Here is a 25,189-nt window from a genome sequence, read left to right on the forward strand (position 1 = left end):
GATCATGTGAGGTAACTAATAATGCCTCATTCTGATGACTGGCTATATGAACTGTGTTTCATATTTCAGTGGTTTCAGAGTAACCAGGTAGTGCTGGTTGGTGAGGGGAAATGCTTTACAGAAGAATCCTACTTAATAAATGTGGAAGGAGTGATAGAAAATCATATTTGCAACCTCTGTTAAAATATTTGATTCAGGAAAAGATCATCAATGTTTAAAACCTTGTGAACAAAGGGAAATGGGATCATTTGAGGGATCAGACTGTCACAGTCTCACTCCACTAGTGAAACTTTGCATCGCTGACAGTCGGATAGCTAGATATTTTGTACTCCCACATGTGATATACTATCCATAGAGTATTTTTATCTCCCTTCCCCACTCCAAGAGTTAACCTGCACCTAATCACAGCTGTGGAACTGACTGGCAGTTTACAAGAAATACAGGGATAGAGGAACAAGTTAAATGATACTGGAAGAAGCAGATGCTGGATATTCTCTAGGATAACTGAGCTGGTTTCTTTAATAAGAGTGGCAAGAAAAAGAAGAGGGGAAAGAGGGAATGCTCAAGATTAAGTAAAATTTATAAGAAATCATGACAATAGTTACCATCACTGCCAATGAAAGAATTATATGCCCTTTAGAAGATATGATGACAATTATGAAAGTAGGTTCAAACTATCAGAAGAAACAAGTCATTGCTTTTAATGTTTAGATGTCAAGCTTTGCTCATTAGTCAATTCTTGATTGTGACTATGACCTTGAAGAAGTAGAGATTCAATTATTATTATTATTATTATTTTTAAAGATTTTATTTATTTGAAAGAGAGCGACACAGCAAGAGAGGGAACACAAGCAGAGGGGTAGTGAGAGAGGGAGAAGCAGGCTTCCCGCCGAGCAGGGAGCCCGAGGTGGGGCTCGATCCCAGGACCCTGGGACCATGACCTGAGCCGGAGGCAGACGCTTAACAACTGAGCCACTCAGGCGCCCCGAGATTCAATTATTATGTACTAAAAGGAAAATACTTTTTAAAAGTCCATCAAAATTATTTATTAAAAATATTTTTAGATACTATCTATAAGAAGTATTATTTTTATGGACATTATCTTAAGGAGATAGATGGTTCATTTATTATGTATGGCAAAAACAAACACTTTTTAAAAATACAATGGAAATTCATTTGTGTATAAATAAAAAGAGACAAAAGAGAGGAGTAAAAAAATATTTGAAGACAGAATGGCCAAGAATTTTCCAAAATAACAAAACACAACAGACCACAGATCCGAGAAATTCCCAACAGCTCCAGGTAGGATTAAACATATACAAATACAGACACATACCTGCATATATCCTATTCATACTGCTGATCAATGGAATCAGGTGTTGTCAGCTTAATCCGTTGGTCACAAAGCTCCCAAGCATATCATCTAGATACTGTAGCAGCCATTGGTGACGGTCATCTAGGTCTGCTAACTCTTCAGGGAGTTTTCTTCCCATATGTTTACCGAAGTGCATAAATCTTAGAGACACCATTCCAATTTTTACTTGCTGATGCTGAATCCTTCTTTGATTCTAACATTTTTTTCTTGGAATGAAAAGTTTAAGTTATGGCTAGGTAATTTTGTTTTTGCTGCCAATGTAGTAAGAATGGGAAATATGGGAGCTGAGAAACAGATGTATCTCACAGTGATTTGACCAGGCTATATAAAACGAGATTGATTAAATTGATCAGATGTTTTGTTAGAAAAGATAGTTTTACAAACATCTATTCATTTGAAAAGTTTTTTTGTTAGGAGACTATATTAGAAAATCTTTGGGAAAAAGTCCATAAAAGGGATTAAATTAAACACTATGAGTCAAAGCTTATTTCATTTGGCTGAAAGGCAGTTGAAGTGGTGGTAATGGTAATATTCATTTTAGTGTTTATTGTTTTAATTACTCATTTTAAGATTTTGGGGTAGGTGAAAAGTTTTTCTTTAAAATTTAGTGTGGTCTTTATAGGTAATTTTCCCTGTTCATGTCTGTGCCTTTTTCCTTTTATGATTTTTACATTTATTTATTCCTGTGAGTTGAGTCCTGAGGTTTTGACTGAATTAATTGACCCTGATGGCATAATAAGGGTATTTATATTTCTTGGTCTGGCTTTGTTGGCTCCTCAGGTTATCCTACCCTGCGGATAGAGAAGAATGACCTGAGAAGTGTCACTCTTTTGGAGGCCAAAGCTAAGGTGAAGGATATAGCAATATCCAGGGAGAGGATAACTTTAAAAGATGTACTCCAAGAAGGTATTTATTATCTCAAAACCAGTTTCTCAAGGAGGATTTAATGTTAGCACTTTAAATTTTTTTATTTCAAATTTTAAGAATTTCATCTCTTTGTGTTTAAGGGTAGAAGTGCATAATTTATTTCCTTTATAAAACTGATTTTCATTTTTTATTTCTTTAGATCTTTAATTTGCCTTAATACAGCTTTGGCATAATTCTTAATTTTCAAGTATATTAAAGCATATATTATATATTAGCATTTTTTACCTTTAAATACATTTTCATTCTTGTTTAAAGATGATATCGCCACCTAGCAAGTCTATTTGCTGTGACAGATAGTATGGGGACTCTAGCAGACAGAGCAAGCATGGGCTTTGGAGTTACACCCAACTTCCAATCCCAGTCTCACAATTTATCACCTGTGTGACCTTGGAGAAATCATTTAATGTCTTCCACGTCCAATTTCCTCTCCTATAAATTGAGACTATATTGTCTGTTGTTGAACTAGGTGTGAAGATCAAATGAAATGATGCATTAAGTGAACTAACACACAATAGATATTTTATAGATGTTATTACCCTTCCCTTCCCCACTTGTTGGTCCTTCTTTTCTTTCTTGAGTTTTAGGGTATTAATTGGGGAGATGGCTGACAGAAGAGTATAGAAATTAATAATAAAGTACTTCATTGAGCCACTCAAGTTGTTAAAGAGAATTACCTTTCTCTTTCCACAATCCAGTTTGGAATGTTTTAAATATATATGAGTCATTCTGAATTCATCTCTTGGTTGAGATGGTTATAGGTCAATCACAGCTAAGAGAGAGGCTTGAACTGCCCCCAGTGACAAATAGTAATTAAAAGAAGCAAATTTTTGGGGTCTATTTTTGAATGTATGATGGGGGTCCATTTTTCTCCTTTGTTATTCTGAAACTAAGCCTAGAAGCTAACTCATAAATGCCTCCTCTACTGATACCCAATTACTGAGTTCCGGTATTCCTAGCTATAACATTAGTTTATTTTGGATAATTCAGAAAGAATTCTCATATACTTAGTTTAAATATGACATTTCTAAAAGCACGTTAAAATATTTCTTAGTTACAAAGAATTTCTCTTTTTTGCTTTTAAAAATTTATTTATTTATTTTTTTAAAGACTTTTTTTTTTTTTAAAGATTTTATTTATTTGACAGTGAGAGATACAGCAAGAGAGGGAACACAAGCAGGGGGAGTGGGAGAGGGAGAAGCAGGCTTCCTGCCGAGCAGGGAGCCTGATGCGGGGCTCGATCCCAGGACCCCAGGATCATGACCTGAGCCGAAGGCAGACGCTTAACGACTGAGCCACCCAGGTGCCCCTAAAGACTTATTATTAGAGGGAGAGAGAAGGAGAAAGCTTGAGCAGGGGGAAGGGGCAGAGGGAGAGAAACGAGCAGACTCCCAATGCAGGGGATGATTAATGATCTCATTAATTATTATTTTTCCTTTAGGTACTTTTGGGCGTATTTTCCATGGGATTTTAGTAGATGAAAAAGATCCAAATAAAGAAAAACAAGCATTTGTAAAAACAGTTAAAGGTAGGATTTTTTTCCATACTATTTCCAGAATGCTTTCCTAAGGTGGATCATGCCAGTGAAATTTCATCTCAAATTCTCAGTCTGTGCCTGACTTTAAGTCAGTCCATGGTAATTTAGCTGACATGAGACTAACTTTTGAGGAAATTTGGGTTGTTCTCATAAGGTATAGAAAATAGAGTTCTAATAATTTAAGATGTTAAAACACTAGTTATTACCCACGTTTGTAGTTAAACTACATCCATTTGACTTCGTTGTTGCTGTATCTAATACTGTGTTTTCCTAGGTAAAAATTTTGTTTTTTCCCTCTTAAAAACATTATCAGTTTTTCTTTCTTTCCTCCTTCCCACTCCCAATACTGCAGTCTATAAAGAATAAAAAAATGAACCCCAGACTAAAAGTACCTTATGTGAATAGCCTTGTTCACTTTCCTCCCACTCCCCCTGCCTTTTTTCTGCTGTTATATATAATGCTGCAGAAAATATCCATGTGTGTATGTCTACTTTTTGGCTTACTTTTATAGGTATAGCTGTAGTTGGCATTGCTGTCCCAAGAGGTGTTTACATTTAAAATTTTGATAGATACTCTCTGATTGTTTGCTAAAGGGTGCACTACTTTATGTTATCATGAACAGAATACCTATATTCACATAATCTCCTTTTGGAGAAATTGATGCTTAATTTTTCACCTTATAATTGATATTTATAAAAGTTTAAATCTTAGTTATATCTGTTTGCTCATTTTAAGAGAAAGAAAAATATAATTTATAGGGTGCCTCATGTCTGACAGTGTCTGATACAGACAGATGACAGGATGTTAATTTTGAAAAAAACAAATTTAGCATTTTGATGTAGAAATAGAGGGAAAAATTAAATTCAGTTTTATATGTAGGAGGTGACAGTTTTATGAAATTTTCGAAGTTAGTTTATAAGATCGTATGTTTTTAAATCTTAAATGAATTCATGTAAAGTATGAAGGGTTTATGTTTATTGTTTCTAAAAAGCTGTACTAACCTAACAAAAAAATGTGAAATTTGATTTTTTTTAATTTAGCAAAATTGCTTGCTTAAGGATCCTGCAAAAACATACACACACAGACACTAAACCACTAAACCACCACACAAACCACTAAACAAGTGGTTTAACTTACTATACTGTTCAGTATGTATTTTATCTACCTACTTCTAGCCCCAAAGCACTTTTAAAAGGTAATATTTAAGTTAGGTCCATTAGATTTCCTGACTAGTTTTGAAGAATATTTTACATATTACTCTTTGTAAATGTAAAATTTGAACCCTAAGTTTAATAACTGTTGACTTTTGTCACATTTCCCCCATTTTTAAGGAAACATTTCTCTAATTTTAATATTTCTTCTGGGGTTTATACGTAATCTGTGGGCAGTTTACAACTGGGCTGTTACTAATTTGTTCTGAATGAATCTTGAATTAGCAGAAGAGCCTTCTAATCAGAATTGGATTGATTTAGGGTTGGAAGCGGGGGGGAAGGAAATAATAGTGATAAGAAAACACAATGTGGATACTGGGACTGTTTCACAAGATAAGATTTCTCCTTCCGGATACACTTGAAATTGTAGTCACTTGGTTGTTTCTATGCCTTACCACTGTAATTATAATGTTCCTTCTGAGCTAGCGGGAAATAAGAGAAAGCACAGTGAGTCCTTAGCCAAGATGTGGTCCTGGTTTGCATGAGAAACAAAGAGGAAGTGCATTGACCACAGCCCTTGCCTCAAAATTATTAGATAACTCCACATGATTGGGTATTTCTGAGATTTACTCTTTTGGAATGTTATTATTTTTTTAATTGAAGCTATGTAGAGCTGACCAAGTTCTTTCACAAATCCGTATGCTTTGTTACATGCCACACAATTAGAAGTGCAGCTTAAAATGCAAGAAGAAAGTTTTCAAAAGATTATTGCCCTTTGCAAAGCTTTAGGCATAAGCAAGAAATTGCAGTTTGGCTTCTTAAAATATTCATAAATTTGCACAGAGACTTAATGGACATTCTAATATAAATTTACAGAGATTAAAATTAGGAATCTGAATTTCACAGTGAATATTGTGAAATTGAATTCGATAGAATTAATTTGCGGTTATTGGTGTTAGGATCTTGTTTTGTTTCATAGCTGCTCATATTTTGCAATTTTGAAATAAGTTTTTTATCATTTTGTTTTTTCTTGTAATATTTTGGAATGTAAGTATTTGAGTATTTTTTTTTCAAATGTATACATCTTAAAATAGACATTTCAGTATTTAAAATTAAAAGACTTGGACTAGACTGGGAAAGGAATCCAGGAAATTGATTTTTTCTTACTAAATGGATAAAATTATTTTTTCCCAAACTCAGAGTGTTCTTAGATCATCATCCAGTTCAGGTGTCCCTTGCTTAATAGAGTATGCTTATTAAAGTTAAGAATTTGAAAAAAATTATGCATAAAATGACATGCCCTGAAAAATTAACTTTTACTTGGTTCTTAATACCCTTGACAGGAAAGTAAACAATTACTAACTGGGTGCAGACCTCCAGCTATTACTATTGCAATCTGAAAAAGACCCTACTGGTCCCCAAATCATCCTGGCCATAATTTATTTTTTTATTTTTAAGATTTTATTTATTTATTTGATAGAGACACAGTGAGAGAGGGAACACAAGCAGGGGGAGTGGGAGAGGGAGAAGCAGGCTTCCTGCCGAGCAGGGAGTCCAATGTGGGGTTTGATCCCAGGACCCTGAGATCATGACCTGAGCCAAAGGCAGACGCTTAATAGCTGGGCTACCCGGGTGCCCCATGGCCATAATTTAATTAAAATTTATTTAGACTACAGAGAGAGAAATAAAGGCACATTCTGCCATTCCTAGATGATCCTAAATTTTGAGCAGTTTTTAGACAACTAGAGTTTATTCCAGCAGACATTGGTGTGAAGCACCTTTTCCAAAGAAGTACCAAGTGTTTCAAGTTCTTGGCTTTTTGTCCACCCATCTTACATTCCTACAAAGGTTTTAAACTAAATGAAGCTGTCTGGAAAAGTGGACACAACTAGCAAGTATGGAAGAGAGAGTGATTCTGGTTAGTTTTAGAAGAAAATGAAATTTGTGGTTTCTTAGCTTCAACAGCTCTACTTTTAAGGAGCAAATGTGACACAGACTCCTAGTGCCTGACTTCAGTGTTCTGGATTTTACTCTTGGTTCACTATTTTACTAGGTAGAGCTGGGATGTGGATCTTAGCTCTGCCACTCTTTCTCTCTTTTTCTCTCTCTTGTTGCATTGATCAGAAGCTTTATAAATTATTACTACTATTTTTACTGTTGATATACAAATTAGTCTTTTTCTTCATATAGATCAAGCTTCTGAAATTCAGGTGACAATGATGCTCACTGAAAGTTGTAAGCTACGAGGTCTTCATCACAGGTGAGAGAAGAAACCACCCAGCACTTAAGTGTTAATAAGCATGGTAACATTGTATGCTACATTTTTATTTTAAGAACGTTGTGATATGTTCTGAATTGAAAGCTTTTTGGAGTAGCTTTTTTTTTTTTAAGAATATTAAAGTGAAATGCGTGCCTAGTGCACAAAATTTAAAAATGCAGTGAAGTATAAAGAAGAAAATAAAGCAGAGTATGTAAGTCCACATCTGGATAAACATAGCTAAGCTTTCAAGAGAGTTTTTACATATTTGTATGCGTATTTTCCTTTAAAAAATAGGATAGTGATATATACTAAAAAATATCTGCTATGAAATTTTTTAACAAAGGATACCAAAAACAAGCATAATTAACACCAGTAATCCCGTCTCCTAAATTCAGTGATAGTGAACATTTTGTCTTGTTTGTTTGGTGTTTGTGTATATGTCTATTATCTATCCAGATGATACATAGATACTTATGAGTGTAGAAATATTTTAAAGTAAAATGGATATCTCAACACTTTCAACACTTTCAATTCATTTCCAACATGTAATTCCACACGCCCCATGACGATGTTTTCTTAAATAATCATAACACCATTATTATCTTTAATAAGGTTAATAGGCTTTTTGATATAACAAAACAATGTACCTAACTCTTCATAGAAGTGACTATGAATTCATGTCCACATTTAAAAAAGATATGTAGCAGCTGATTGAATGGATGTACTATGTTTTATATTTAACCAGTGTCTTATTAGGTCATAGTATAATTTAAAAAAAATACTGGTAGTTCTATATAAAGAACTTTTTTTTAAAAAAAGCTTGATTATAAGTCCTCTTCACAGAGCTAAAACGAAAGCTTCTACCTTCTGAGACAGAAAGGGCTTAAATATAGTATTGCACTATGCAGCAGTATCAGTAATGGGGCAAGGTCTTCGTTTTTTGTTTTTTTTTTTAACAGCTTGTAAAGTCAGTTTCGTTTGTATGCCTATTGCAGATTTGGTTGCGTATATTTACAAAAATGGGACAGTGACCATCCCTGTTGGAAGATATTTATGGACTTCTGGGGGAAAAAAACACATGAAAAAGTGATGCATGCAAAAGGCAGCATGCATTTTAATTTCTGGGTACTTTGAGCAGTTACTTGGGTTCTGCCAAAAAATAAGATGACTATGCAGAGTTCTGTTTTGAATGTCATTTATACTTTTGTTCATATTTGAAAGAATTTGAGAACCTAAAAAGAAGGCAGCAGTTGTAAGATTAATAAAATGGTAATGAAAATCAAACTGAGTTTTATGGCATTGTGATGGTGGAAGAGAAAACAAATAAGCCAACAATGAAGACACAAATATTTTTGCTGTGATTGAACATAAAACATCTCTTAGCTTCTGGGCAGTCAGGCTTGAGGAACCACTAAAAGTTGATAAATCTCAGTATTAGAAGAGAAACAACCATAAATATTCCTTGGGGGAGGAAAAAAGGTTTTCTAGTTTCAAATTGTGAGGCAGCTGCCTCATTAAGCTTATAATCTACTTGGGACATTGATTAATATAACTGAACAGATAAACTTTGTAGTTTCACTGAGTATAAAAAATCCCAGGGACCTTTGAAAAAATTGAACACACAGTACTGAGCGACGGAAGATGTCCCATTGAAGGGTTAAAGTCAAGTGGTTGAAGAAAGTTATCTTCCATTGGCCTGATTCAGTCCAAGTGTAGAACTTACAGAGGAATGGATGGCTAACTCATTCCTGAGACTGTATTTTCTAAAAAACACATTTTGTTTCCTCTGAGTAACAAAATAAGAATTGGTTAATGGTCATTTGGAAATGTCCTTCTTGGCAGTATTGGAAATGCTTGATGTTCTCTTATGCTGACACTAGGGGGAAGAGTCAAAAGTGTTTAATACTAGTATGTAATGTTAATCTAGTACTTCGGTACCTACCTGATATTCTTACCCTGGTAGAAGGTCTGCACCACTTCAGCACAGGAGTGGGAGACTGGACAAATCCAGACAAAGCCAGGATTTTCCTAAGAAGCAGTTTTATATCCATTGTAGCCCAAAGATGGTTTGGCTGAAAAAATGTTCAGAACAAGTATTTGGAGCATTTTTCATGTGGCTTTTCAGCTGTAGTGTTTTCCAGCCAGCATCCTATCAGGATGAATTAGCAGCCCCAAGACACCCTTGGGTGATGGAATTCCACATGCTAAATGGGGTTGATACTGGACATTCAGTGATTGGGGAAAGTCTTCTAGAGGCAAATTGTGTAGCTTAGTCATAGTTAATTGTTCTTCCTGGCTATACAGTAATACCAGGACTCCTAGGTTTTTTGCTTTTTGTTTTTTTAAGTAGGTGCCACACCCATTGTGGAGCCCAATGCAGGGCTTGACCCTGAGATCAAGACATGAGCTGAAATCAAGTGTTGGATGCTTAACTGACTGAGGCACTCAGGAGCCCAGGACTCCTAATTTTTAATGAGCAAAACATATTGTCAATATGTAGAAAATACATTATTATTCTTTACACTCATTGTTGCAGGCTTTTTCACTTTTAAGGGTACTAGGGCCTACCATGCTTTTCTTTCTGACCCCTGGTGTTATGGCTGTGTCTGTGCATTTATTTGTTCATTGGCTTATTCTTTTTTTATTTTATTTTATTTATTTATTTGACAGAGAGAGAGATAGCAAGAGCAGTAACACAAGCAGGTGGAGTGGGAGAGGGTGAAGCTAGCTTCCCACTGAGCAGGGAGCCCGATGTGGGGCTCGATCCCAGGACTCTGGGATCATGACCTGAGCTGAAGGCAGACGCATAACGACTGAGCCACCCAGGCGCCCCTCATTCGCTTATTCTAATTCATGAAGTGCCAATTTTGCACTTGCAACTCTGCTAGGCCTGAGGGATAAAAATGAACTTAATGAGCTTCAGTGTTCATATTACAGAACTTATCAAGCAAACGAAATACACTCAGTAAGAAATGATGCCTTGTTTCAGAATTTAACTTTTTAGAACTGGTTGTGGTGTATAATTCCACATGCAAAACATGTTTACTTCGTGTTTTAACATTCCACAGGTAAGAATTGTAAAGTGTTGAAATATTTTAAAGCATTTTGAAAGTTTTTATTCCTTTTTCCACTGGAATTTGTGAGAATAATTTTTACTGTAAGTTAAAATAGCTGTAGAAATAAAATTTATTTTATTTTAATTGTAACTTAATTTAATGACATCAGAAGTGCTTCATAACAGAGTGCTCTTGAGTTATTTCTCCTTGTAGTTTGGCTCTCCACTGGCCCAAGCTGCCTGATGGCGACCTTCTTAACACTGAGTGCCTCCTAGCTCTCCCTCTGCAAGCACACTGGGCAAGACTGAGAACTAGATGCAGTTCTTGTCTCATGTCCCCACAAAACTTTCCCTTCCTCTGCCTTGTTCTTGTCTACAGCACCAGTTTCTGCTTTCATCCATTCTTCATCTAGGTCCCAGATCTTCCTCTTTATCCTCCTTTCCTTTATAAAATGGACAGAATGAAGACCAGCCATTTTGTACTTTAAAACATCTTCATGCGGCTTGTTACCTCTTCTGGAGGGCTTTTAATGATTTGATCTCAAAAAGCACTAAAATACCTTTAACTGTTCAGTGGATTTCAGACATGAGGAGAGGAGCAGAGGAGTAATTTTGGGGAGGGGGGTTTGAGAGATCGGGTAACTCCATTACTTCTAAAATCATGGTGTGCTCAGTTAAACCTGAATGCAGACCTGCTGTAGTCATTTTAGTGTGCATGCGACTTGGTGTGAAAAGAGGCTCTGTCACTTCCCTTGTATTCTTTCTTGCTCTCCTGGGAGGGCATATCCATTGGTCCAGGGGAAAGCACAAGGGTTTCTGGAATCAGATGAAGCTTTGAATTTTTTTCTCCATGCACTTGTTGTTTGTCCTTGGCAGATTATCTAACCTCTCTCTCTATGGGTTTCCTCACAAAGTGGGACTAATCATCACTGGCACTGTTAGACTGAAATGCAAGCAGAAGCTGTACTTAGAGGGGTTACCTTGTGCAAGTTTACTCATCTCTGAGTCCTCATTTTCCGCTCCTTGGGGTTAGTGCTTTCCCTTTTAGTAACTCCTGTGCAGCATGAAGGGAGCCCATAGCTTTCACTTGGGCACTGTTGGGCCAGAATTGTGTGACTGTGCTTTTAAAAGAGACACATGCTCAATTGAGACAATTGAGACAATTTAGAAAATCCAGAAACGGCAAGGTAGCAAGCAAGGTAGAAATGATCTAAAGCCCTGCAACTCAAAGACAACAACTTTTAATTCTTGTCCTATTTTTGTGCAGAGTTTTATTAGTTTTTCTCCATGTTTGGAATTATCCTGCAAACATATGTGAATTTTGTACCTTGCTTTCCTATAAGATAAACATTTACTCCTCTTAACATCTTTTTGTGACCATTTAATTGTTATATACTGTCCTATGATTTGGGTGTACTCTTGCCTTACATTTGCACGTTGAAGTCGTTTGCAACTTTTTGCTATTAATATTGCATTAACTATCCTTGTTCATGTAGCTTTTTAATGTTTAATATTTCCTTATTAAATATCTTTAGAGGCAAAATTTGCTAAGTTAAGGAATAGGAATGTTTTTAAGGCTATGTTACTTGTGTTGTCAGATACTTATTAAATGCTTATTTTTTGTGGCACAAAATACAGAGCATTGGGTATAAAAATAAGAGTTCATGTTAGTTTTTGCATTTTAGAAATTTTTAGCATAGTGGGGAAAATGAGATAATTATGTATAAAGTTACATAACCTTGGAGAAAATTAAATTATTTCCAGATACCAGTGGAAAGAGGTGTCATTAGGCAATAGGATGAAAGTATTTATGTGTGCCATGGAAATTTAAAGAGAAACAAGAATGCTTTGGCTTTATTCATAACAGCATTTTATGGTTGGTGTGATGCCATGTTAGAGGTATGGAAACTAAGGCCAGGAGAGATAGTCACACAGACTATCTATAAATGGTAAATACAGGATTTAGAAATCAGATTCTAAGTCTCATGTGACCAGCTAAGGATATCTTGGCTGTTGTGGCAGTTGAAGCCTCTTTGAGGTCTTCTTGATGATCATATTCTGGTCCATAGTCTGCATGGGGGTCTTTTTTTTTCTTCTTTAATGTGTTGATGGACTTAAGGGTATGTTATAATACACTCATAATGCGTTAAGTCATTTTTAAATGTCTCTGATTACCCTTTAAGAGTAAAGATTTAGTGTGGCTAGAGTGTGTCTTCAGAGAATCCAGTCCACAGGAAACAACTTCGAGTTTATAGCTTTTCCCTACCAAGAAAGTGCATATGTAGAAAATACTGAAGTCTAGTTTTAAAGGGCATTTGTTAATTTTATTGCATTTTTAAAGGTAATCATGTTTTTAAGTATGTTTGAGATTTTCTTGTTTTGTTTTAGGTTATCTTTATTACTTTTTATTAAAAATAAGCCTTTGAGGTTTTAGATTTCACTTGTCTTTTTCCTGATTTCTTGTTATTTTGTAGAAACCTTCTTCCTATTACGCATGTGTGTATAGAAGACGGAGAAAAACCCATGGTGATACTGCCTTACATGAATTGGGGGAACCTTAAATTGTTTTTACGGCAGTGCAAATTAGTAGAGGCCAATAATCCACAGGTGAGAAAAATTTGCCCAGATATCAATTATTTACCAGGAACTTCTGATAGTATCTTTGAAAGTAGATGTTAACCTTCTTGTATATAAACTGTGTAAAAGCCTGCAAAAAGAAAATGAGCCAGAAGATAATTATAACCTGTTGATTTAGAGGAAGATGGTTTATGATTCCTGTCTTGAAGGTTGCACTTTACTGATGCTGAAGTTTTTCCTTTTTCTCCATTGTGTGTTTATTTATAATCACCTCAACTCTAACACCATCTCCGTCATTTTCCTGATAACTCTTTGAAGGCACTGGTACTAGATCTCCCTTCTAGGAATGGAAACACACTTGACTGAGTCATTTGGTCCATATTGTATCAAAAGCTGGTGGTGACTGGAAGTCTGGATCATGGAGATAATTGGATCTATTTTTAATATGCTTGGCTGTAAGATGTCAGTCATCTAAGAGTTTCCTTCTCTTCACTGCTTGTGCACATAGCTGTGAAGCATTTGGCTACATTCCAGACGCATGGTGGTAGTTATCCTAAAGCGTAGCTGTTGTTTTGTTGCCTACTGTAACTTGTAGCCATATTAAGTTTGTTTTAGGGTTTATAATAGTGTACGTACTATGGTTACCAGGAGAAAGTGGATTCAAAGGCTGCATTGAGTACTTGACTTAATATGTCACTATGCTTTGTAAATTGACAGGATTAAAGCCAGGGTTCCAACAAGTTGTTGGAGGCTGTAGCCCATCAGCATCACCTGAGGAAGAGTTTCATTCCTCAGCCCACAAGACTGGTATCCTGGCTCTACGAGGAACACGTCAGTAGTGAGAGCTGTAGACTTCTGTTAGCTAGAAAATGGTCCCCAGAGATCATCTAATAAAAACTATGAGTTTTAAAGAAGAGAACAGGTTACTGAATAGTAAGCACTGGAAATTTTACCTTGAGAGTCATGGAACAAATAATTATTGAGCAGCTACTATATGTGCTGGATGTTGGGGAGCTTACCTGACAGATGAGAGAGGCGGTAAAGTAAATGGTAAGTTATATTACAGAATGGTAAGGCTGTAGTAGATACAAATATTAGGGAGCTATGAGAACATATTCTTGGTCAAGAAGTAGGTTTTTAAAACTCCATGTGTAGGTGTGAAGAAGTATTTTGGGATGGAGTAGGACTGTGGAATAAAATAAGCAGCTGACTGCCATCATCATTTTTGTGCTAACTGCAAACGTCTTTTTTTTTTTTTTTTTAAACCACAGGCAATTTCTCAACAAGACCTGGTACACATGGCTATTCAGATTGCCTGTGGAATGAGCTATCTGGCCAGAAGGGAAGTTATCCACAAAGACCTGGCTGCTAGGAACTGTGTGTAGGTGCCATGAGCTCATCATGTCATTTCAGTGGACTGGGGGCTCTCCCCAGGAGTCACAGTGGGCATCGTATGGTATTGAAGAATAACTGTGATCCATATGTTTTAAATACGCCAATTGTATTTGATGTTCATGTCTCTACTTTTCAGCATTGATGACACACTCCAAGTTAAGATCACAGACAATGCCCTCTCCAGAGATTTGTTCCCCATGGACTATCACTGTCTGGGGGACAACGAAAACAGGCCAGTTCGGTGGATGGCTCTGGAAAGTCTGGTTAATAATGAGTTCTCCAGTGCTAGTGATGTGGTAAGTTCTGGAACTCCTGGATATCAGCAGGCTTTATGTTTTAATTTTTTTTTTCTATCTTTTTAAATCTAGTAATTGTTCCCTGAAATATTTCAATGAGAAAGCAAGCGTAGTTAGCTCCATTCAGTCAGTTTCTGGAAAGAAGCTGTGCCCCAAACCATGATCTGTGACTGTGCATAATCACATTTCATCCTCAGAGTAGCCCTGTGAGGGGGCTGTTAACACTATGAAGTAGCTGGACACTAATATCCCAATTTTAAAGGTGGATATCAAGGCTTAGAGAGGTTTCCATAGCTGATTATTTTTCTTTCTTATTTAAGTCTCAGAATGACCAACTGGTTGCCAGATCATAGAGATTTATTGTTTTCTTCTTTTCAAACAACCTCTTCCAACATTATGACCTGTGTAATTTATAATTCCCCAGATGTCACTCTCTTCCCTTTTGTCGGTTTCTGAGTAGTTCTGCCCACCAGAGCAGATCATATAGTGGGATCTTTTATACTTAGTGATGAATAGTTTCAGAAGCCATGTTTACTTGTGGGTATTTTGCAGATATTTTAAGTTGCTTTTATTTTTTATTTTTTGAATATTTATTTGTCAGGGAGAGAGAGAGCACAAGCAGGTGGAGTAGCAGGCAGAGGGAGAGGGAGAAGCAGGCTCCCTGCTGAGCAAGGAGCCCGATGCCGGGCTGATTCCAGGACCCCGGGATCATGACCCGACCCGAAGGCAGACGCTTAACCAACTGAGCCACCCAGGCACCCCTTAAGTGGCTTTTAATTTCTCATTTTTAGTCGGATTTGAAAGATGGATTTATTTTCCTGTCTCTTGCTTATTGTAGTTTATTATTGTAGCTGAATAGCTAGAGATTAGGTGAAACTTGGGCTTATAAGGTCCCACTCTGTGACCACTCAACGATGTTAGTGTTTGTTACTTATAAAATCTTATAGATTGTTTGCTTCAAAGTTTCAGTTGTAAAAATCGGGCTTACTATATCATTGTATCTTGTGTCTCATCAATATGTTTTATTTACAGTATAGGGTTACCCTTTTACTTCCAAGTTTGTATGGTTTAAGGATTACTCTCTTAATATTCTCATTTCCCCAGTGTTATTAGTGTCCTCTGGATGCTATAGCAAATTATTGCAACTTTGGTGGTAAAACAACAGATTTATTCTCACAGTTGAGTTCTGGAGGTCAGATGTCTGATATCAAGGTGTAGGCAGGGCCATGCTCCCTCCAGAGGTCCTAACGGGGAAACCGTCCTTCTTCCGGCTTCGGGTGGCTGTTAGCATCCTTCATGGCTGCATCTCTCTGCTTCTTGTTCATATCACCTTCTCCTCTGTGTATGTCTGTCTCTTAAAACTCCTGCCTCTCCCTTATGAAGATAATGTGATTGCCTTTAGGACCCACCTATATAATATAGGATAAGCTTTTTTGAGGGGAGGAAAGGGTTGCATTTTTGTTTTTGATTTTTAGTTTTCTCAAATAATGTGAAAAGAGAAAGCAGAGTTTGATTTTAGGCTACCACATGGCTGCTGTATTGAATATCATTAAGGACCAATTTTACTCTTACTGATATCGTACTAGTTTTGGGGGTTGCCAGATCTTTATTTAGAAGTTCTGAATTATAGCTGGAATTCTTTGCCACTTCTACATTAAGCAAAGCTGTTTTCACAGGGGTGCAAATGAGTTTAACTTTGGTTTTAGCACATAGCTTTAAAACAGTATCAGTTAAATGAGAACTATATGGTTTTCAAATCTACCCCTTGAGTAGAAAGGCTTACATCTGAATGTTTTTGAATGCAGGAAAGTAAAAGAAACTTTGTTCATTATTATTATTTTTTTTAATCTTACTCTGTTGTTGATTTAAAATATTAAGTCACTCATCTCTTTGGGATCTTTGTATTTTTTTCAGTGGTTGATTTTTGAAATTTATGATTTTGTTACTCATTGAAATATAGCATAATTGCCTTAGCAGAAATGAAGGGGCAATTGTGTTGAACCCAAAACTAGTCTAATGGGCAGGAAATAGATGTTTCTTAAACAAGTATGCCATGTAACTTCAAAAGATTGGGGATTGTTTGATTATTCTCTTAAAAAAATGATTATTCTCTTAGAAAAAGGAATATTGATTGATTGGTAATATTTCAAGGGGATATACAAGATGGCCAGTAATGCTGTTTGCTTACACATGGAAGCCCCCAAATTATGCATTGCTTAATTTAATGTATTTGTATATTTCTGTGTAAGGCATTCCATTGTATATTTAAGCAGTAATAGGAATTGTGTTTTACAACATTTATGATTAAATATTTCACAGGAACACCTAAGTGAAAATTAAATTAGATAATACAGTTTCGACCAGTGAGACTAATAGTACATCCCTCAGTAATGTGATCTACATCTTTTCAGCCAGGGACACTGTCCTGTTAGCTGATAAAATCTGAGTTGAGGATACGTGATTTAGTTAAGCAAATATTTCAAAATTATACTTAGAATTAGTTACTTTTATGGTTATGGTATTTTAGAAATTTTGCAGGAGTTGACATATTTTATGTTAGAATTTGTTTTCTGTCAGAATGTAGTTGTACTAGATATCTTGTTGCTGCTTGAGCACTTGACAGCTTTATTTTTAAAAAATCTCTGTGAACTTAATGGTGAGCAACTTAACAGGAGACTTACTTTAAAATCATGATTACTTTTAGTGTGTCTTGGCATAAACTTACTTGAAATGTCTGTGTGACCCAAATTCTTCTGGCTATACTTAAAATGTGATGGTGACAGTACCCATTGATTTACATTTAGCATGGTTAACCCCTAAAATGTTCAGATTTTTCTTCTTTATATTCTTAGTAATTCATTTCTTTTAAAGTATATGTACATATATATATATATTTTTTTCCCTAAATATCTTGCCTTGGATAATTAAGATTAAAAGGAATAGGAACACTGCTCTGTTTCCTATGACTGTGATACAAATATTAGTGTAAAAATCCATTTTTCAGTTTTCTGGGATTGAATATTTTTGAATTCTTTTTTTTAAGATTTTATTTATTTGAGAGAGAGCACAGAGGGAGACTGAGAGGGAGAAGCAGACTCCTCACTGTGCAGAGAGCCCTACACGGGGCTCGGGGCTCGATCCCAAGACCCTGAGACCATGACCTGAGCCAAAGGCAGATGCTTAACTGACTGAGCCACCCAGGCGCCCCTACTTTTTGAATTCTTACATTAAAACACAAATGTTAAAGATTGTTTTTTAACATTTGTATTGAAAATATATACATATAATCATTATTCTCTGTTCCTGTTTTTCTTTTATAGATGGAGTTGGGGGTTCAAAAACTACACTTAATATGCTACTTTGGGGCTGGGAAACTTTATACATAGTCATATGCAAAATAAGTAATGTAAAGCCACTCTCACCAGTCTACACATGTAAAATACATATTTCAGGTTTAAATGTAACACTTAAGAAATGGTATTACTGCCTTGGAGAGGGCGTTTTCTTTGTCCTTTAAAAGATCCTTAACATTTTTGCATTTTTTTTATAGTTGAAAGTTCTGTGTGATTTGTTTGGAAATACATTAATGTGTTCCATCTTAAAAATAATACATTGCATCTCTTGTGTTTTTACAGTTTTTACTGAAAGGATTCAATACTTCAGTATGTCAAGATTCTTATAATGTTAATATCAACTTTTAACTGTTGAACTTAGGAAATATGCACAACTAGATTTTGACTAGTTATAAATCTCTTTTATTATTCCAAGCTATGACATCATCTTAGGCAGTCTTAAGAATTTCTGGATATTGTTTTCATCAGATGTAGATACCACCATAGATTTTTTTCTGTAATTTTCTTTTCTTTATTTGAAAATAGATTTCTTGATTTATATCTTCTTTCAATTATTTAGGTAATTATTGTAGCTAACATAATTCCGCTGTTAAGAAACTACATCCTACTAAGAGACTAAATGCAATCAGGAATGCACAATTAAGTTTCTTTCTTGGTGCTTTTTTGTGTTTACAGTATTACATTGTGTTTAAAAAACATTTTCTTGGGAAAAACAAGTTAAGGAAATGATTTCCATGCTAATCTTATCAGCATGGCTTATAGCAATGAGGAGACTCTTTAAGGTATTTGAACAGTTTTTAGGGTGTAAATTAAAATGTGTTCCTGTGCCTTTACAATATTTATTTTGTGAACATTAAAGATGACCTAGAAGAAGAAGGGAAATCTGCAAAGTTATCCAGATACTATATCTACAGCAGAGTGCTTCTTACTGCTCTTGTTTGCCCAGTGTCATGGAAAGTCATTGCCACACCCTGAGCAGACTTGAGCAGGAGAAACTCACATTCATAATATACCCATGAAGAGTGGTCTTCTGAACTAATGTGGTATCAAAGAGAAAGGTCCAGTTTTCAGAGAATGCTTACTGTTTTTAAAAGTACGGAAAATTTTCTGTTTTATGTTGTTTCTTTCTTGTTAATTTTAGAATAATGCTTAGGTTCCCAGTATTTATTCCTTTCCATTATGGTTGTAAATTTTACACGTCAACAACCTTAGACTTATTTAAACATAAAATTCACATTTTAAGAGGAATAGCATTGTATGGTGACAAATTGTAGCTAACACTTGTGAGCAGAGCATAACGTATAAACTTGTTGAATCACTGTGTTGTACACCTGAAACTAATGTAACATTGTGTGGCAACTATACTTCAATAAAAAATAACTAAATAAATAAAAACTAGCATTAAGAGGAATTGATATAAAGACATTAAGGAAAACCTGGAGAGGTGAAAGGATCATTCAGATATTAAGAAATAAAGATTGAAAGTTTAATATTATTAACATTAAGAAAATATTTTTTAGTTGTATTTAATATTATTTTAATAGTCCTAGTATTTTCTGGAAAAGAGGAATAAATGGATTTACTTTAGGAATAGTTGTTATATTTTCAGAGGTGGCTGGTTGCTGTCTTGTGATCAGGTATTGCCCTTGATGTATTTTCTGTATTAGGCTCTCCCTAAGAATAGATATTTTCCTCAAGAGATCTTGTGAATATCCCTTTCCCTTTCCTTCCTTTTCCTTATCATACTATTTAACATTACCTTCAAATAGCCTGTGTTCTGATGGAGCAATGTCTAACTAAGCATCTAGTGCAGTAGAGGAAAGTCTCATAAATAGCAGATATATGTGATGGCCTGGTAGGTATCCCATATTGGTTCTTCTCCCTTTCCTGAACACAGATTCTAGGGCAGATTCATAGCAGAAGTGGTCTCTTTTCAATCATGTATGATACTCTGTGCCTAAAGATTGCTGATTTTTGAAGTTGAGTTAGCAACATGTACTAAATTTGACACCTGATATAGTCAGTGCATTTTATATATAGTCATTATATACCGGGGATCATTTGAAGCTGGGATAAAAAAATATTTGCTACAGTGATAATCTGGAGGAGTATTAAGATTTTTAGGTGATAGTTAACCTTGAAGAATTGCTGAAAGGTCCACTTTAAGGGTTACTTATATAAATCTATTAATGATATCTTAAATTTTAAGTAGTAGAGCTTTTTTAAAGTAATGTACTCCTTCCTATAGATGGATATTTCAGTTATGGTTATTGAAAAGACCTAGAAACTATGTCTGAAAATTTAAAATTCATAGGATAATAAAAGCTTCAAAAATTGGATATTTAGGAAGGGATATATACTAATAAAGCCTGTACCTTGTGCACAGTGGATGTGAGTTTTGAAAACTTGTGAAAATCAATGTTAGTAAGTTAAGTGATCTCAAGCTTTCACTGCTAGGAATATTCCTCCATGATATTTTGATCTTCAAATTGAACTGTTTTTTCAAGAAAATTCAATTTAAGGGGTGCCGGGGTGGCTCAGTTGGTTAAGCTTCTGCTTTCAGCTCAGGTCATGAACCCAGGATCCTGGGATCAAGCACGGAGTCAGGCTCCCTGCTCAGCAGGGAGTCTGCTTCTCCATCTCCTTCTGCTCCTCCCCCCAACTTGTGCACTCTCTCTCTCACTATCTCAAATAAAATCTTCTAAAAAGTTTCAATTTAGTTAACATTTACTGTACTATTAAGTTCAGAGTAGACTTCAGTGATTCATCAGTTGCATACAACACCCAGTCCTCATTATATCAAGTGTCCTCCTTAATGCCCATCACCCAATTACCCCATCCCCTCACCCACCCTCTCCTCTAGCAACCCTCAGTTTGTTTCCTGTAGTTAAGAGTCTCTTAGGATTTGTCTCCCTTTCTGTTTTCATCTTATTTTATTCTTCCTTCCCTTCCCCTATTTCATCTGTTTGGTTTCTTAAATTCCACATATGAGTGAAATCATATGGTATTTGTCTTTCTCTGACTGACTCTTTTTGTTTAGCATAATACTCTATAGTTCCATCCACATTGTTGCAAGTGGAAAGATTTCATTCCTTTTGATAGCTGAGTAATATCCCATTATATATATATACCACATCTTCTTTATCCATTCATCTGTCAATGGACATCTGGGTTCTTTCCATATTTTGGCTACTGTGGACATTGCTGCTATAAACATTGGGGTGCATGTGCCCCTTCAAGTCATTATGTTTGTATCCTTTGGATAAATACCTAGCAGTGCAGTTGCTGGGTCGTAGGGTAGCTCTATTTTTAACTTTCTGAGGAACCTCCATACTGTTTTCCAGAGTGGCTGCACCAGCTTGCATTCCCACCAACAGTGTAGGAGGGTTCCCCTTTCTCTGCATCCTTGCCAACATCTGTTGTTTCCTGAGTTGTTAATTTTCAAAGTGAACTCTTAATTAAAGGGAGTTGGTAAAGAAAGACCCATACTCCTTCCCCTGGTTTTCAGAGCCTTTGTTTCTTGCCTTATCTTCCCTTTTTAGTTTTATATTTTCCATTGTACATTTCCTTATATTTTGCATTTCATCCAATCTGGAATTCTTGTTGGGTCCAAAGACACAAGGTACTTTTGTGCCCTTTGATTTGGTCTTCTTTGGACCCCCAGAGAATTTTGTACTTACTTAATGGCACCTACCACTGCTGCCTTACATTTTTATGCATAAGTCATTCTTCCCAGAATGGGCAATGGAAGCTCTGCTTTACTTATTTTCCTTTAAGAGGTGTTCCATAGTTACAGAATTGAAATGGATATACATATGTATACATTTTGGGTCATTTATTTTAAGAACATTCACAGCCAGCTATGTTAATCTTATCCCTAGAGAGCTGTGTACTTGAATGTGTAAAAGAATCCTGAAGGGCTCACACAGACCTCTTGTCCTCTTCATTTCCATGCAGAATCTCATATTTCTCCTTGTCTTACTCTCAGACTTAACTTCAGAGATTCCATGTCTTTTGACTACAGTTGTTATTTATGGGTACATTTATTAATTGACCTTTGTGCCCTGAGGCTCCCCTCTTAACTATCAGATCTATTGCATAGATGTCTGCTCTGCCTTCCTACCTGGGGCCCATGTTTCTGAAAACTTCAGTGCAGTCTTTGATCTGTACTTTTCTTTAGTTCTGCTGTTGGAGTAAATCTTAAGTCATTGTGACGATATAACACAATTGAAGACAACAGGTAGAATATCTGGTTTGGGGAAAACATGATTTATTTGATATGAGGCATATTGAATTCTAGATGCTAATGGATGGAACGTGGGTCTGAAATTCTGGAAGAACATAGAAGCAGGATATTGGAAATTGGACATCAGCTTCATTAAAGTGGGGATTGAATGAACAGGAGGGTTTGATCCCAGAGGTAGTGAATTTAGAGAGAGAAGAAAGCCAAGGGAAGAATATAGGGAATATGTAGTTTCAGTTAGTGAGAAAAGAAAGATGAACAAAGAATTAAAACAGAAATTGAATGTTGTGTCATAGAAGCCAAGGAAAGAAATAGTTTCAAGGAGACTTTAGTCTATAAACATACCTGCAGTGGTCAGAAAGGATTAGGAAATCATAGAGGGCATTTGAATGAGTGGATTTAATAAATCATTAAAGGTAGATGTGATTGTTGTGGGCTTGGTGGGAGATGTTAAGGGGGGGGCAATATGTAGATTACACTTAGAAGAAGTACAGCTATGAAAAAGAGTGAAATGATCTTAGTTTGGTAGGATGGCAGGATGAAGAGAGGCTTTATTTTGTTACTTTTCTACTTTGCTTTTTCTTGGGGGGTGGGTCCGTTTGGTTTGGTTTTTAGGCCAGGGAGAAAGAGATTGGACATGTGGTTTTTGGAGGGGAGGTACAAGAGATGACAGGTGAATGGGCTCAGGAGGCCAGGTTAAAGGTTAAAGGCATGGGAGGAGGAATACCTTTCTTCTCAGATGGGAGTAAAGCAAGAGATAGAAGGAGAGAGAAGATACAGGAGATTCTTGAAGAAGGATCTCTCATTGGGACAACTTCACGTTGCTGAATATATGTGTAATTGGGGTTCACAGAGTGAAAGGGAGGGACAGAAAGAGTAAGAAATACAGACTGAAATGTTTCCACATTTGGTGAAAACTAAACCCACAGATCTAAGAACTGAACAAACCCCAAATCCAAGAAGCAAGAAGAAACTAAACCATAGTGCATTATAATCAAATTGCTCAAATTAGTGATAAAGAGAAAATCTTAAAAGCAGCCGGGGGAAAAAAACAAAACAAAACATGTTGATACAGAAAGGAACCAAGAAAAGGATGGCAACAAATTTCTCATTGGAAGCCATGCAAGAGCGAGAACAGTTAAACATTTTTAAAGTACTGTAAGAAAAAATCCTGTGAACATAGAATTCTATACCCAGGGAAAATATCTTTGAAAAATGAAGGGGAAATAAAGACTTTTTTAGAAATACCAAAGCTGAAATAATTGTCATCAGCAAACCCATATTACAAAAAAATGTTAAAAAAAAGTCCTTTAGGAACCAACGATACTAGATGGAAATACGGATCTATACAAAGGAACAGAGAGCACCAGAAATGGTAACTATATGCATTATTTATGTTTTTTCTTATTATTTAAATCTCTTTAAAAGATAATTGAATACATTTCAGTGCCCCCTCTCTCATTGATAAAATAGAAAATCGTTAAGAATTTAGATTTGAATGACAGTATCAACCAACTTGATCTAAATAACTCAGAACACTCCGCCCAACAACAGCAGAATCCATATTCTTTTCAAATGTATATGGAATATTGACTAAGATAGACCTTATTCTGGGCCATAAAGCAAGTCAGTGAATATAAAAAGATTCAATTCATACAAAATAGGGTTTTGTGAACACAGTGAAATTAAATTAGAAATCAAAAATAGGAATCTAGAAAATTCCCAAATATTTAGAAACTAAATAATAGACTTCCAAATAACCCATGTGCCAAAGAAGAAATCAAAAGAGAAATTATGAAGTATTTAGAATTGAATGAAAAAAATAACAGTAATTCAAAGTTTGGGGGATGCTGCTCAAAGGGGGAATATATATACTATTAAACATCAATATTAGAAAAGTCTCAAATCAGTGACCTAGTTTTTATCTTAAGAAACTAGAAAAAGAGCAAATTAAACTGCAAGTAGGCAGATGAAAAGAAATAATATAGACAGAAGTCAGTGAAATACGAAATAGAAAAACAGTAGAGAAAATCAGTGAAACCAGTGCTTAATTGTGAGAATACTATTTATGATAAATCTCTCACCAGACTAATCAGGAAAAAAGAAATATGTTGCAAATTAACAATGTAGTGAATGAGAAAGGTGATAGCATTACAGATTCTCACAGGTATTTGGTAATAAGATTATGAACAACTTTTTCCCAGTAAATTCAGACACTTAGGTGAAATGGACAAATTCTTTGCAAAATAACTTTCAGAGCTCGTTCAAGAAGTAGATGATATGAATAGCCCTGTATCTGTTAAAGAAACGGAATGTTTAGTTAAAAACCTGCCTGAAAGAGAAAACTGGGTCCAGAGTGAGTTTTAGGGCACTGGCATTCCAAACATTTAAGGAGGAAATAATACAAATTCTATACACTCTCTTTCAGAAAATTGAGGAGAATACTTTCTAATTCATTCTATGAGGTCAGCACTACTTTGAAGTAGCACCAGACGGCGAGAAGAAAAGAAAACTATAGATCATTATTCCTCATGATCATAGATGCAAAAATTCTAAACAAAAGTTTAGCAAATAGAATCCAAAGTATAGTTTAAAAATCATATTATGGCCATATAGGCTTTATTCCAAGAATACAAGTTTGTTTTACCATTTGAAAATCAAGCAGTGCAATATACTGTATTAATATACTAAAAAAGAAAAATTATATGATCATCTCAGTAGATGCAGAAGAAGTATTAGGAAAAAATCCTCAATTCATTCCTAATAAAAATTCTCAGCAATAGAGGAATAGAAGAGAACTTTCTCAATCTGATAAAGGGCATCTACCAAAACCAAAAACACCTATTGCTAACATTATACTTAATTATTAATACTGAATTATTTTACCTAATAAAAGAAAGAAGACAAGGACGCCCACTCTCTATCACTTCTCCTCAGTGTTATACTTGAGGTTCTAGCCAGTGCACTAAGGCAAGGAAAGGGGGGGAAAAAAAAAACAAGGAAAGATTGGGTAGGAAAAAGTA

At 35.5% G+C, this 25,189-nt stretch overlaps 1 protein-coding gene across 5 annotated transcripts in view; it reads left to right on the top strand.

Annotated features, from left to right (window-relative positions):
* The window catches only part of RYK (receptor like tyrosine kinase), a 98,497-nt gene that overhangs the window by 56,925 nt on the left and 16,383 nt on the right, over positions 1-25,189 (top strand). For 4 of the 5 annotated variants that reach the window (XR_008505061.2, XM_054504412.2, XM_064587493.1 and 1 more), the window contains 6 exons: positions 2,147-2,281; positions 3,741-3,827; positions 7,178-7,247; positions 12,777-12,909; positions 14,151-14,260; positions 14,411-14,570. Coding sequence is in view for 4 of the 5 variants with exons in the window: in XM_054504412.2 (XP_054360387.1) it covers positions 2,147-2,281; positions 3,741-3,827; positions 7,178-7,247; positions 12,777-12,909; positions 14,151-14,260; positions 14,411-14,570 (695 nt within the window). In the remaining variant the exon portion in view is untranslated. The remainder of the gene's footprint in view (positions 1-2,146; positions 2,282-3,740; positions 3,828-7,177; positions 7,248-12,776; positions 12,910-14,150; positions 14,261-14,410; positions 14,571-25,189) is intronic. The other variant, XM_045903754.3, reaches the window with a different exon arrangement.

The sequence above is a fragment of the Mirounga angustirostris genome, unplaced genomic scaffold (assembly GCF_029215605.1).
Source record: "Mirounga angustirostris isolate CCGP_5_RB_7025 unplaced genomic scaffold, mMirAng1.0.hap1 SCAF_1, whole genome shotgun sequence".
NCBI classification, from domain to species: domain Eukaryota; kingdom Metazoa; phylum Chordata; class Mammalia; order Carnivora; family Phocidae; genus Mirounga; species Mirounga angustirostris.